The sequence below is a fragment of the Petaurus breviceps genome, unplaced genomic scaffold (assembly GCF_028583685.1).
Source record: "Petaurus breviceps papuanus isolate PSGF00001 unplaced genomic scaffold, PetGlider_PUasm1.0 90994, whole genome shotgun sequence".
Taxonomy (NCBI): domain Eukaryota; kingdom Metazoa; phylum Chordata; class Mammalia; order Diprotodontia; family Petauridae; genus Petaurus; species Petaurus breviceps.
This window is the reverse complement of record NW_027187393.1, coordinates 6222751-6235854: the sequence shown is the minus strand read 5'-3', so window position 1 is coordinate 6235854 and position 13104 is coordinate 6222751. Positions and strand designations below refer to the sequence as shown.

Genomic DNA, 13104 nt, shown 5'->3' with positions numbered 1-13104 from the left:
TAAGGCACTTCTTTCTCTAAAGGCTGAAAACATAAAGAAAAGCAAAAACAGTGCTTGCCCTCAAGGAGCTGCCATTCTAATATGGGAGATAATGTAATAAATAGGTACAGATAAGAGAACACACAGAGCAGATACAATGTAGCAGAGGGGAGAAGACTGGCAGTCTTGCTGAACTGCAAGCCTTGATTATAAGTTCTCTTGGCTTACACATGGAAGAGGCAGCCACCTCTGTTAGGAACTGCAAATTGATGTAATTCATCTAGACCTAGTGCTTTGGCCCCAGGAAGAAATTCCAAGTACTTAATTAATTAAATTCATGTGAAAATAGCAGTGTACCCTGGGTAAGTCTCTCCCCATCAGTGTTCTTAGTTTCAGAATCAACAAAATGAGGGACCCGGGGTGTCCTCTAAGGAACTTTCCCACCTTAAAAGTAGATGATAACAGAGGGAAGGGAGGAAGGTGGAGAGATGATGCATCTGGTACACCACATATTCTGTCAGACACCATCAATGTGTTTTGCTGACCTGTTTTGGTTTCTCTTCCTTTTAAAATCTTTATTATAAGGGCCGGGTAGGTCACTGGCTAGAGGTGAGAGGAGGAACAGATGTGGAAACAAATGTGATGCAAGAACAAAAATACATCAGGAAAAATACGATTTTTTAAAGAATCTGATACTATGAAAAAAGACCAAGCATTTTCCTAAAACCAATAGAAAAAGTAAACAAGGCAAGCTGAAAACTCACTAATCTTGGAAGTGAGTTTTAAAATTTGCTTTGGTGGCTCAAGATAAATGTGCCAAGGAGGTGGTATAGTTTTAAAAAGAGAAAAAAATATCAGAAATGCTGTTCTTATTCTTTCATCCATATTACAGAAGTAGCTTTGGAATCTTGTTGAAGCCTAGAAATCAGTGAATAAAAGTCTGCTTATTTTCACCAACCTGTTTTCTGTCATTATAATATAAAATAATAGGTTTTTTTTTTAAAAACATAAAAAGTAAAACGAATAAACAAAGTAAGTGTCTTTTCCCAAGTAGGGCTAAGAGGTGAGTTCTTATCTAAACAAGGCAAAGGTGATAATAAAAGATAAAAAAAATTCTGACCAAATAAAATCAGGACCCTTTAGCACAAACAAGATCAATGGACTTAGAAGAAAAACTGCAGAGTTGGGAAAAATCTTTGTATTAAATATCTCTGAAAAAAAATCTGATTTCCAAAATCTATAAGGAATTGACACAAATATAAGACTTCAAAGGCAGCCAAAGGATTCATACCCTGGACCTTTCTGAAAAGTTTTCAAACAAAGAGCTTCAAACTTTCAGAAGCCACACCAATCTCTAAATCACTATTAGAGAAGTAGAAATTAAAATAGTTTTGAGGCCTCAAATTCTATCTCATGATCAAAATGATGGAAATGGTCGGTGACAGAGGGAGCAGGTGAAGGAAAAAAAAAACACCGTTGGTACATCCGTGAATTGGTCTAACAGTTTTTGAAGACAATTTGAAATTATGTGATAAAAGACACTAAATTGTTGATAACCTTCTGACCTACTACTGGGCATAAAGCCCAAAGGACACAGATGTGCTAAAATCTTCATAGCAGTCCTTTTTGTGGTATCAAAAATATTAGAAACAAGTGAGGGCCCAACAATTAGGGAAAGGTTATTGACAGTTATGGAATATGCACGTACATATACTCTACTATATGAAGAATCCTGGGAAGTGCTGACATAAATTAAGTATATGAACAAGAAGACAACATTCACAATGACCATAATAACATAAAGAAGCATTGAGGAAAATCCTGTGAAAAGAAGAATCATAGTGAAAGGTGAACAACACTAGGTTCAGAAGCCAATCCTAGCCTAAGAAAACGTATCATGAAATAGCCTCTCTCCTCTGTGTAAGAGGGAGTGAACATTATTGGAAGACTGGACATGACTGAGGGGCAAACTGGTTTTGTTATAAGGGAGGGTGTTTGGGGAAAGGGTGTCTATCAGGAAATGACTGTGGTGTAAAAATAAAAGGCATCATAGAGTAGGTGGGAAGGAAGGAGGCAGCCAGTGTACATGAATTTCTGGAATTTAGGCAGTGAAAGGAGAAGCTACAGTCACAGAACATAAGAGCAAGATCTGAATATATTTGTAGGCAGTGAGGAAGATGTCAGTAGATAAGGAGAGGAAAAGATGTGAGAAGAATAACTAATGGGGCAAACTAATGGAACAAGACACAAGGAAAGAAATTAGCCCTAAGTAGGAGAAGGGCCACTTCTTCAGAAACTTAAACAAGGCTGGGTAAAGAGGTAATAGGGAATTCAGAGTTATGGGGATGGGGAGAGGACTCTTTAAATGGCATAAAGTAGGAGGTCAAGTCATCTGCTAAGAGGGAGCAGGCTGCTTGCAGGAGGGAGGTATCAGAAAATGAGCAAGTTCTGAATAGCTTAGACCATGTAACAGTGTGACGGAATCAGGAAAAGGAAGAATAAAAGGTTTTCTGTGCAATGGTCAGGGGTCAGCTGAGATTAAATAATGAATCTGCAACAGAACCAGCTGATCTTCCACAAGCATTAAGCAGCATAGAGGGAATCTGAGATCAAGTTTTCCAACTCTTCAGTTTCTTTCCATGATACCACATAATGGGATTATTTCTTTACAGAATAAAATATTATGAAAAAACGGATGATTCATGCTTCAAGGTTAGTCCAGATGATTGCTAAGGTCCTTTGCAATTATGCTTTGGCAACTGTTGTAGCATTCAATTATTTTTCTTCCTTAAGGAAAAACACTATTTCCCCCCCAGTCTCTCCCTTTTCTCAGCTTGATTTAGTGCCTTGCTTTAATGGTCATCAGCTGAAAATTCAGCACATAATTGATGCTTTCTTTTTTAAATCATCTTTCACTTCTCAGTGACTAGGATCCCCATTGGAAATGTCCCTTGCTGAAAATGATAAATATTGGAGGGAATGTGGGAAAACTGGGACACTAATGCATTGTTGGTAAATAGTGAACTGATCCAGTCATTTTGGAGAGCAATTTGGAACTATGCCCATAGGGCAATCAAATTGTGCTTTGATCCAGGAATACCACTGCTAGGTCTATATCCCAAAGAGATCCAAGGGAAAAGGACTCATTTCTACAAAAATCATTATACCAGCTGTTTTTGTGGTGGCAAAGAACTGGAAATTGAGAGGAATGCCCATCAACTTGGGAATGGCTGAACAAGTGGTATATGAGTCTGGTGGAATATTATTGTGCTATAAAAAAAATGATAAGCAGGATGATTTCTGAAAGACTTACATGAACTGATGCAAAGTGAAGTGAGCAGAACCGGGAGAACACTGTATACAGTAACAGCAAAATATTATATGATGAAGAACTGCGAATGATTTGGCTATTCCCAGCAATTAAATGTTCCAAGACAATCACAAAGGACTCATAATAAAAAATGCTATTCACCTCCAGAGAAAGAACTAATGTTGTCTGAATATAGACTGAAGCATACTATTTTTGTCTTCTTTTCTTTTTTTTTGTTTGAGTCTCCTTGTACAAAATGTCTAATATGGAAATGTTTTACATAACTGCACGTGTATAAACTATATGAAATTGCTAGCCATCTCAGGAACCATCCTCCCTCAGGGGACGGGGGAGATGGGAACAGAGTTTGGAAGTCAAAATATTTTTTTTCAAATGTAAAAAAAATTGCTCTAACATGTTAATTGAGGAAAAATTGAAATAGTAAAAAAAAAATCCCTTGTTGAACTTAATTAAATAAAACAAACCAACATGTTAGCATGTCTGATAATGTATGCCTCATTCTGATAGTTCCTCTCTTCCCAGAAGAGGGGGGAATGTATCACCTGATTAGTCCTCAGAAGTCAAGTATTAATCATTGAACTTGGGATATCTTTCAATCTTTACTCTGCTATCTGAGAACTACATTTTTTGTGACAATTATCATGCATCCTCTACAATTCTACATACTGAGAAATACTTCAGTAGGTATAATTTCTTCATTTGTGAGCCAGATTGCTAGAAAGTTTTTTTCCTTAGTCTGAATGATTTTACTCACCAGGTATGACTTCTAGGTAACCAATTTTCTTTCCCAACTTTTTCAATGCAAAACTTTTGTGGTCCATTGCTCCCTATGACAAAATAAAAAATATGTATCAATTTTTGGTGTGTCTGCCCTTGACAGAAAATGATGCTTTATCCTCCTATATCTGGGATACCAAACTGGTAACAGGAAATACAGGAATGTAATATATGAAAAACTCAAGTATTAATGCTAAAGGAAAAATGAGAAAATAACACAATCAGTTTCTGGTAACCTTCTCTGATCAAAACTAGGTTTAGATTCAGATTTTCTAAGAAGACTCAGAGAACATGGCTAAAATTGCTTTGGAAATCTAGGTTTTTTCCTTCCTTCCAGTGAAAAGCCTTATCTCAGTAGCTCAATACTAACCCCACCTTCTTATGGATGAAGAACATCCATTATGCTCTGATGGACAGACACAACATTTTCAGACTCCTGAGGGACATATTGCTATTTTCTCTTCAATTCAATGGAGTAAGTACCTATGATATATGCAAGATACCTGCTAAATGCTGGAGAGATAAGGATGAGAAATGACAAGTCTGTGACTTGAAAGAGCTGTTAATTTTAACCCAGAGCCTAGCATTCAGTGGGCATTTAATAAGTACTTGTTGATTTTCAATCTTTAATCTCTCCTCATCCATAGTGCTTCCCATTTGCCTTTAAACATGGACAACTTTCCCTTGTAAATCTTAAAGCAAATGAGTTATTTTAAAAACTACTTGCTTGACCCTGCTATTCCTTCCAGCTTCCGTCCTATTTCTCTTTCCTGTTCCCATCATATTACTCCAGGGAGTGATCTGTCTTCATTATCATCCATTTTCTCCTTAATCCCCAGTAAACTTGTTTCTACCTCCTCCCCAAACCCTGGAAACTATTTTCTCAAGGTCATCTTTTCAACAGATCCAGTGGTCTTTCTGACATTCTCCTTCTCTTGTGACTGCCTCTCTGTGGCATCCAGGACCTCTTTTTAGGACTGTCTCCCACCATAGCTCCGAGCCCATTGTATTACCCTGGCTCTTTTCCTTTTCTTTGGGCCATTTTCCTATCTCCTTCACATGTCCTTCATTCTTAGTCTTCTGGTCTCTGCTCTCCTTTTTCCTAGAGAGCAGATCTGTTCTTATACTTTCAATTATCATCTCTATGTGAATATGACTCCCACAAAATCTAGCCCTGGGTGGGGAAGAAGCACCTAATACAGAATTAGAGAATCTGGGTTCAAATATGAGCTCTGCTATTTTACTTCCTGTGTGACGTTGGACAACTTACTGAACCTTTCTAAAGTTGAGTTTCCTTATCTATAAAATGAAGGTAGGACTTGGTCATCTCTAGGGTCCCATTCAACCCTAATTTTTATGATCTTATGATCTAAAGGATCTTTCCACTTGTAAGTCCTGTGATTTTTTTTTCAAACTCAGCATGCTCCCATCACCTTTCTTGTTTCCCTAAAAAAAAAACAAAACAAAACAAAACAAAAAAAACCGAGCTTCTCAAGAATAAAAAAAACAACACATGCAAGGGCTAAAACAATGTAAATTCAGTCAATGCTGAGAAGTAAACTCTGGTCAAACTAAAACTAAGAGATTCATCCTCCTTTTTGTTACAACTAGTAAAGAGTTTTTGTAGAAGTGTCACTTGTAGAGGATTTTGGGGATGCATTCAATGGGAAGTTTGTTGTGTCAAAACAAAATGTATTCATTTTTTTTTTTAAAGCAATGCTATGATAGGGGAAAAACAACAAGCTCGCCTTCTCACTTTCTTCCCCAGGGCCATGCAAGGGTACTGCCTTGCACTCTACCTCAGAGCCTGAAGGCTGCCACTGATGCCCCCCTCCCTTTCTTCTCAACTATGTACTGACTTGTACTATTAGAGCATTGCTTGTATGTGTGCTTTTTCTTTTTAAGTCTTCTTTATTTCCCCAATGACTTCTCTCACTAACAACACCTAGGTACAATGTTAACCCCACAGCAGACACTTAATTTTTCTAGAGATTAGGGCTGTGGTAGTCCTTAGAATCATTTCAGAAGTCAATTTTCACAAGATGGGTTACCACTATTCATCCACTGATGTGATATACTGGGTTTAATGTCTACAATGAAATAAATGTGACAGTTCAATATCATAAGGTAACATAAACAGAAAGGGTGACTTAACACAAAGCCAAGTTAATCCAAATTACCTAAGGGAATTACTGCTTTATATCTGTTTTGGTTAGTTCATACATACATATACATACATATGTAACTGTATCTATCTCTCTATATAAAAAGAGCTGCCTGCTTAACCAATTTCTGTATTGGAAATATTTGCATACCCATGAGATCAGCAAATCCCCCAACTGGCAATCTGCAGGTCCCAGTAACAAACTGCAATAGCCTCATTCTCTTCTCGTTGTCAATTTCTTTCACAAACTGTTAAAAGGGAAAAATAACTTTTAAATATATGGAATATGTATATTTTGAAGCAACAAGCAATAATAATATCAAGCACATAAAAATAGCAACATGTAAGGTAAAAATCATCACGAAGAATCCCCTTCAACATTGCCAGTGACAGGACTGACCACTTCCTGCCTTGCCCATATCTGTCATTAAACATATTTATCAGGCACAAGACCTATGCATTTTGCTTCTCTTACTCCCAATACTCTCAGCTATGAGATGTTTTAGGAACAGTTTTTAGGGTTTCCTTAGCCCTAGATGCATTCAAGGACAGACTAGATAACCCCTCATCAAGATGATTTAGAGAGGATTCCTGCTTCAAGTGTGGGTTAGACTAAATGACCTTTAAGGACCCTTTCAACTCAGATTCTATAAAGGCCTCTTCTGCCACTCTGAATGGGAAATAGAGAAAGGGGCTGAATTTTGACAGTGAACAGCTGTGCCAGATGTGCTCCTACTATTTTAGAATCAAAGTCTTAGGTAAAGCACTCCTGACCCTATTCAATATTCCATCCTCCAACCCCCAATTCCCTGACACAGGGGAAATGCAGAAAAAAGAATGGAGAAGTACCCTCTGGCATTTATATGCATAGCAACCTTGTTCAGTATAGATTTTGTTTTATGAAAAAACTGTTGTTTAGAGAACCCTGATCCAGAAAGGTTTATTCTATTGTCACAGTTCCCTCTATCTAAAGAGAATATATCTGGGATGCCTAGAGATAGCTGCCGAAACATGCCACAGATAAGTTGGTTTGGCAGATACTCTGTCTCTTTCTCCTCCTGCTTCCTCTGGGATAGAAATATGGCACAGTTTATTTAGCAATCCTGAGAGCTACAACCCAATGATAATCTTATTTGGTAGTCAGTCACCACCAAGTTAACCTTTTCTAATTTGCAGCCTGATTTTCTTTTAACTCAGTCAAATATCTTTCAAAAAGAACAATTTACATAGTAATATTTACATTATGCAAGTTTCACATTTTTTGATAAAATCTTCAATTTGAACTGATAAGCACACAAACACACAGAGAAAAACTATTCTTGTTTCGGAATCAAAAACTCTATTTTGTTTTACCATTTATTTTGTAGAAAGATTCCAAAGCTTTCAAAAACTTTCTTAATTAATGAAAAGCTTTGGCATGACAAACAGCAAACAATGCTTTAGTTATACAATAGCCCAAAACACAAGTAAGTATCACAGTATAGGAGAATGTGGTACATTATAATGATAGTTCTATCTTATGCCTTGTAAAAAGAGTAAATTACTAAAAGTCCTATAAGGACCTAGTTATAAGAGGCCATCCCAAATGAATGAATCCAGAGGCCTGCAGTATAAGCAGAGTATAGTATATTTTGTTTTGTAACTTGCGTTCTGTCTGATGTAGTTATTTTCTAATAAATTATAAAATGTTGACGAAAATAAAAGTGAAGAAATCAGCTACAAACCTGCCAAAACCACATGATTTGCTTGCTCGTCCTAGTATAATGTCGGTAAATGGCATGTCTTTGCCAGTCATTTAAATCAATCTCTTGCATTCCACACAAAAGTACCTTTGATGACAGAAAATACATGGTTTATTCAAGGATTTTAAAGACTTATTATAAGTATACTTTGACCAGGTCCCATCAATAATAAAGGTATGAAAGAAAATCACTAGCTCAACATGATAGCTTAACATTGTTTTTAACAGGGGGAGGCTAGGTGGAGCAACAAATAGAACATCGGCCCTGGAGTCTGAAGGACCTGAGTTCAAATCCGACCCCAGACACTTGACATACCGTGTTTCCCCGATAATAAGACACTGTCTTATTAGTTTTTTGGACAGAAAAACACCAGAGGGCTTATTTTCAGGGGAGGGCTTATTTTAATGAACATTGACAGCAATTTTAATAAACAGGTAAATGTGAACAAAAAAATGTACCTTTATTCAATAAGCAAATCACTGGGGAAGAACAGGATGACGCACTCACTGCTGCAGCTCGGAGCGCGGCGTGCGTTTCAGGGGGGGGGGACGGTGCATACAGAGGGTACTGTAATGTAGCGTGTAGCGCAGGGGATCACCTTCACTGCAGTAGCAATCTCAATAGGGCTTATTTTCGGGGGAGGGCTTATTTTAGAGGAATCTTACACAGTAAGGGGAGGGCTTATTTTCGGGATAGGTCTTATTATCGGGGAAAACGGTACTTACTAACCATGCAACCTTGGGCTAGTCACTTAACCCCAATTGCCCTGCGTTCCCCCCTCTAAAAAGCAAAAAACAAACAAACAAACAAAACCTGTTCGACAATTACTAGTTTTTAAAGCACCAAATCTATTCAGGATTTCATTTTTAAAATCAGATACCAAGAACTATTATCTACCTGTGATATAAAATAAATTTCAAGGATATGGTATCCACAGAGAAAAATACCACTCATGGTACACTTTACACTAAAACTTAACTTTTACTTAAAGACCTAGTTCAGTTACACTAATTCATGAATGAACATTTATTAATGTTATTTATATATTAACTAAAAGGAACAATATACTAAGGGATGGTCAACAATATCAAATGCCTCAACAGGGACAAAGAGTACAAGGACTGAGAAAAAAGACACTGGATTGGGTTAAGATCGATAGAAGACTATATGACCCTGGACAAGTCACAACCCCAATCCCCTCAATTGAAAAACAAAAAAAAGGATCAATAGGAGAAAGAAGTGATTTCATCATTGGAGAACATTACAGACCATTTGCATATTAAAAGAGGAAATAGATGAGGAATAGTAGTTTTGGGGGCCTTTTAATTATCCGGACATCTATGAAAGCTCTCTCTGCCTGAAGGACAACTTCTTGACTTGCCTTTATAATAACTTCATCTTTCAAATATCAGATGAACCAACAAGGGGAAATTCTATTCTGGCTGATTCTCACTGACAGGAAGGATTTAGCTGTTGGTATGGAAATGAGGAAAGTGACCATGCCTATTTAGAATTTGTGATAGAGGAAGAAAGAATCTCTGGACATCATGGGATGCATCCTAGATTTGGGGAAAATATATTGCAAAGAGGTCAGAGGAAATATACATAGGATTCCCATGACTAAAATTTTTGCAGAGACAATCAGCCTAGAGTGAATGGAAGATGCTAAGAAATGAAATTCTGAGGACATGAAGGGAAATAATTCCATGGAAGAGGAAAGAACCAAAGTTATATGAAGATGATAACAGGGATGCAGAGAGAATTCACCAAACTAAATTTTAAAAGAAATGAACAGAAGATAGAAGCAAGGGCAAGTCAGAGAGGATAAACCAACTGTGTGGCATAGTCCTACAAAAATGGTCAGGAGTGCTAAAACTCAGAATGAGCTGAAGATGGTGAGGGAAGCAAAGGACTACAAAAAAGATGGAGACTTTCTCACTATACAGTGAGGAAAAGGAAGGACAGAACCTTTGCTTGCATTGGATGGGCTGATAACTGAGAGAACATTAGAGAAAAGGCTGAGCTGCTCAAATCTTATTTTGCTTCTGTTTTCTCTGCCAAAAGAGAATGGCTTCTGGAGTAGAAATGGCCACTAAACACCCCCCGAAACCCTAATACAGAGCTATGGCCCAAGATAAATGAGAAGATGGTAAGAAAGAACCCAGTTGTACTGGACAAATTCAAGTCCCCTGGGCCAGATGAATGACACCCCCAGGTGGTGAAAGAACTTGAAGATGGAATGGCTGAACTCTCATCAGTGATACCTAAGATATCATGGAAAATGGGAGAGGTAGCACAGAATCAGGGAAGTGCAAATGTCTCAATATTAAGGGAAAAAAAGAGAAGAATAAATCTACACACTATTCAACAGTGAGCCTTGATTCCTGGAAAGATTCTAAAACGGATCAATAAGATATGGCAGGTGAACTGCTAGACAGGGAAGGGTGATCACAAAGAGCTTCCTCAAGAAGAGGCCATGTACAAGTCACTTTATTTCTTTTTAGTTTTGTTGGCAACATTATTAAACTAATAGATGAAGGGAATGCTGTGAATATAGTTTACTTGTAGTTTAACAAACTCTGATACAATATTTCATTCTGTTTCTATGGAGAAGACGGGGAAATGTGGACTGGATGATTGACCAATCAGATATGTTCAGAAGCAGCTTGAAGGTAACTCAAAGAGAAGTGATTTATAGTCTGATGTCACTGTGGCAGGAGATATGCAACAGACTACTCCAGGGATCTATCTGTGCTACTAACAATTTTAGCTACCATTTGGATAAAAGGTAAGATCTAGTTTGCAGAAGACACAAAGCTGGTAATTTTACCACCAGAATAAAAAAAATTCCAAATTCAATAAAATTCAACGTCATGTTTTTTTAAGGTATCAAAATCCAACTTCATAAATACAAGATAAAGGGGGCAGAAAAAGATCTTGGGGTCCTAGCAGACTGAAAGCTTATTAAATTAGCAGTGTGACATGAAAACCAAAAGACCTAATGCAATTTTAGGCAGCATTGTCAGGCATAGTTACTAGGCATAAGATCAAAGTCCCTCTATATTTTTTTCCTTGTAAATTTTGTTCAGTTTGTAAAGTCACAATTTAAGGCACTGACTAAGGTGTAGAGTGTTTAGAGGAGGGTAATCAGGTTGGTAAGACTATGCTAAAATGAATTGTTAAAATGAAATGGGGATGTAATTCAGTAAAGAATCCTGAGGGCAAACTGTCTTCCAGGATTTGAAGGATTGTCATGCAAAGATGGGTTAGACTTACTCTGTTTGGTCTCCATAGAAGAACAAGGGGGCTGGGGGGAATTCACAAAAAGACAAGTTTAGGGTTGGTGTCAGGAAAAATTTCCTAACAATTAGACCTATGTAACCTGAAACAGACTGCCTGGAGAGGTGGCCTGTTTTCCCTTCCTTGGAAGTGTTCAAGCAGAGACTGGAGACTATTAGTCAGAGATATTATGGTTGGGATTGCTTTCAGATATGGATTGGACTAGATACCTGCTCAGGCCCCCTTCCACCTCTCAAATTCTGTAATTTGGCAAATAAGAGGTTCATTTATGACTTCTAAAAGTGCAACATGAATGGGAAATAATACATTATAAAGATATTGACTATAACCAGTGTGAAGGGGTGGAAGTCAGTCAATTAGTTAGTAAAAGCATGTATATGCTAGGCACTTTGCAAATCCCAAACTTTATACAAAGTGTCCCAAAAGTTTTAAGCTTTTTTTTTTAATAGTGTGAAAGTTAATTTTTTTTTCATTTTTCAAATGCTTTATTAACTTCTGATTTACATCATACATTTCTGCCAGATTTTGAGTTACAAATTTTCTCCCCGTTTTTCCCCTACCCACTGCCCCAACATAGCAGTCTCACAGGATATCCCCTCCTCCAATCTGCTCTCTCCCATATTTTCTCCCATACCCCTTTCGACTTTTCCAGTGGATCTCTATGCCCCAGTGCCTGTATATCTTATTTCCCAATTACATGTAAAATAGTATTAATGATAGTGTGTGTGTATATGTATATGTATATATTTAAACATTTGATTTTAAAACTGAATTCCAGATTCATTCCCTTCCTCCCTTGTCACCCACCCTTACTGGGAAGATAAGCAGTTCAGTATAGGTTGTACATGTGTGGCTAATGCAAAACAATAACAGAGTAAATATATCATAAAAGACTGACTATATTTCCCTCCCTCCTATCCCACCTCCCACTTGTTCTATTCTCTACTTCGATCCCATCCCTTTTCAAAAGTGGGTGCTTCCAACTTCCCTCCCCTCAAGCCTGCCTTCCCTCTCAAGCCTTTGCCCCTACTCTCCTGTAGGGTGAGATACCCTATTTACTGTGTATTTCATTCCCTCCCCAAGCCAAATTCAATGGGAATAAGGTTGACCCATTCCCTTTTGCCTTCCTATTCTTCCCCTCCATTGTAACCATTTTCCCTTGCCTCTTCTATATGAGATAGTTTACCCCATTCTGTCTCTCCCCATCTCCTCTCATTATATTCCTCTCTCACCTCTTAATTTCACCTTTTAAGTATCATCCCTTCCTGTTAAATTGGTCCTGTGCCCTCTATCTATGTATACCTGTAAACATACATACACTCATTCACATATGCATTCATATGCCCATATACCCTCATATATAGATATAGATATTTCTATTCCCCTCAACTATTTTCATACTGAGAAATGTTTCATCAGTTACAATTATTGTTTTTCCATGAAGGAATGTTAATAGTTCAACTTTGATAAGCTCCTTATGATTTCTTTTCCCTGTTTACCTTCTCATGCTTCTCTTATCTGAATGTCAAATTTTCTATTCAACTCTGGTTTTTTCAGCAAGAATGCTTGAAATAAAGTCCTCTATTCCACTGAATGACCATATTTTCCCCTGAAACATGATACTCAGTTTTGCTGGGTAGGTGATTCTTGGTTTTCATCCCAGCTCCTTTGACCTCCGGAATATCATATTCCAAGCCCTTTGATCCTTCAGTGTAGAAGCTGCCAGATCCTGTTATCCTGATTGTGTTTCCACAATATTCACATTGTTTTTTCCTGGCTACTTGTAATATTCTCTCCTTAATCTAGGAATT

General features: G+C 37.5%; 1 protein-coding gene across 1 annotated transcript in view; it reads right to left on the bottom strand.

Annotated features, from left to right (window-relative positions):
- ITCH (itchy E3 ubiquitin protein ligase) overlaps window positions 1–13104 on the bottom strand; it is a 165046-nt gene that overhangs the window by 3953 nt on the left and 147989 nt on the right. Inside the window, exons 21-23 of the mRNA XM_069077577.1 lie at window positions 7976–8080; window positions 6403–6499; window positions 4065–4137 (exon numbers count right to left, since the gene is read on the bottom strand). Of these exons, the coding sequence (XP_068933678.1) occupies window positions 4065–4137; window positions 6403–6499; window positions 7976–8080 (275 nt within the window). The remainder of the gene's footprint in view (window positions 1–4064; window positions 4138–6402; window positions 6500–7975; window positions 8081–13104) is intronic.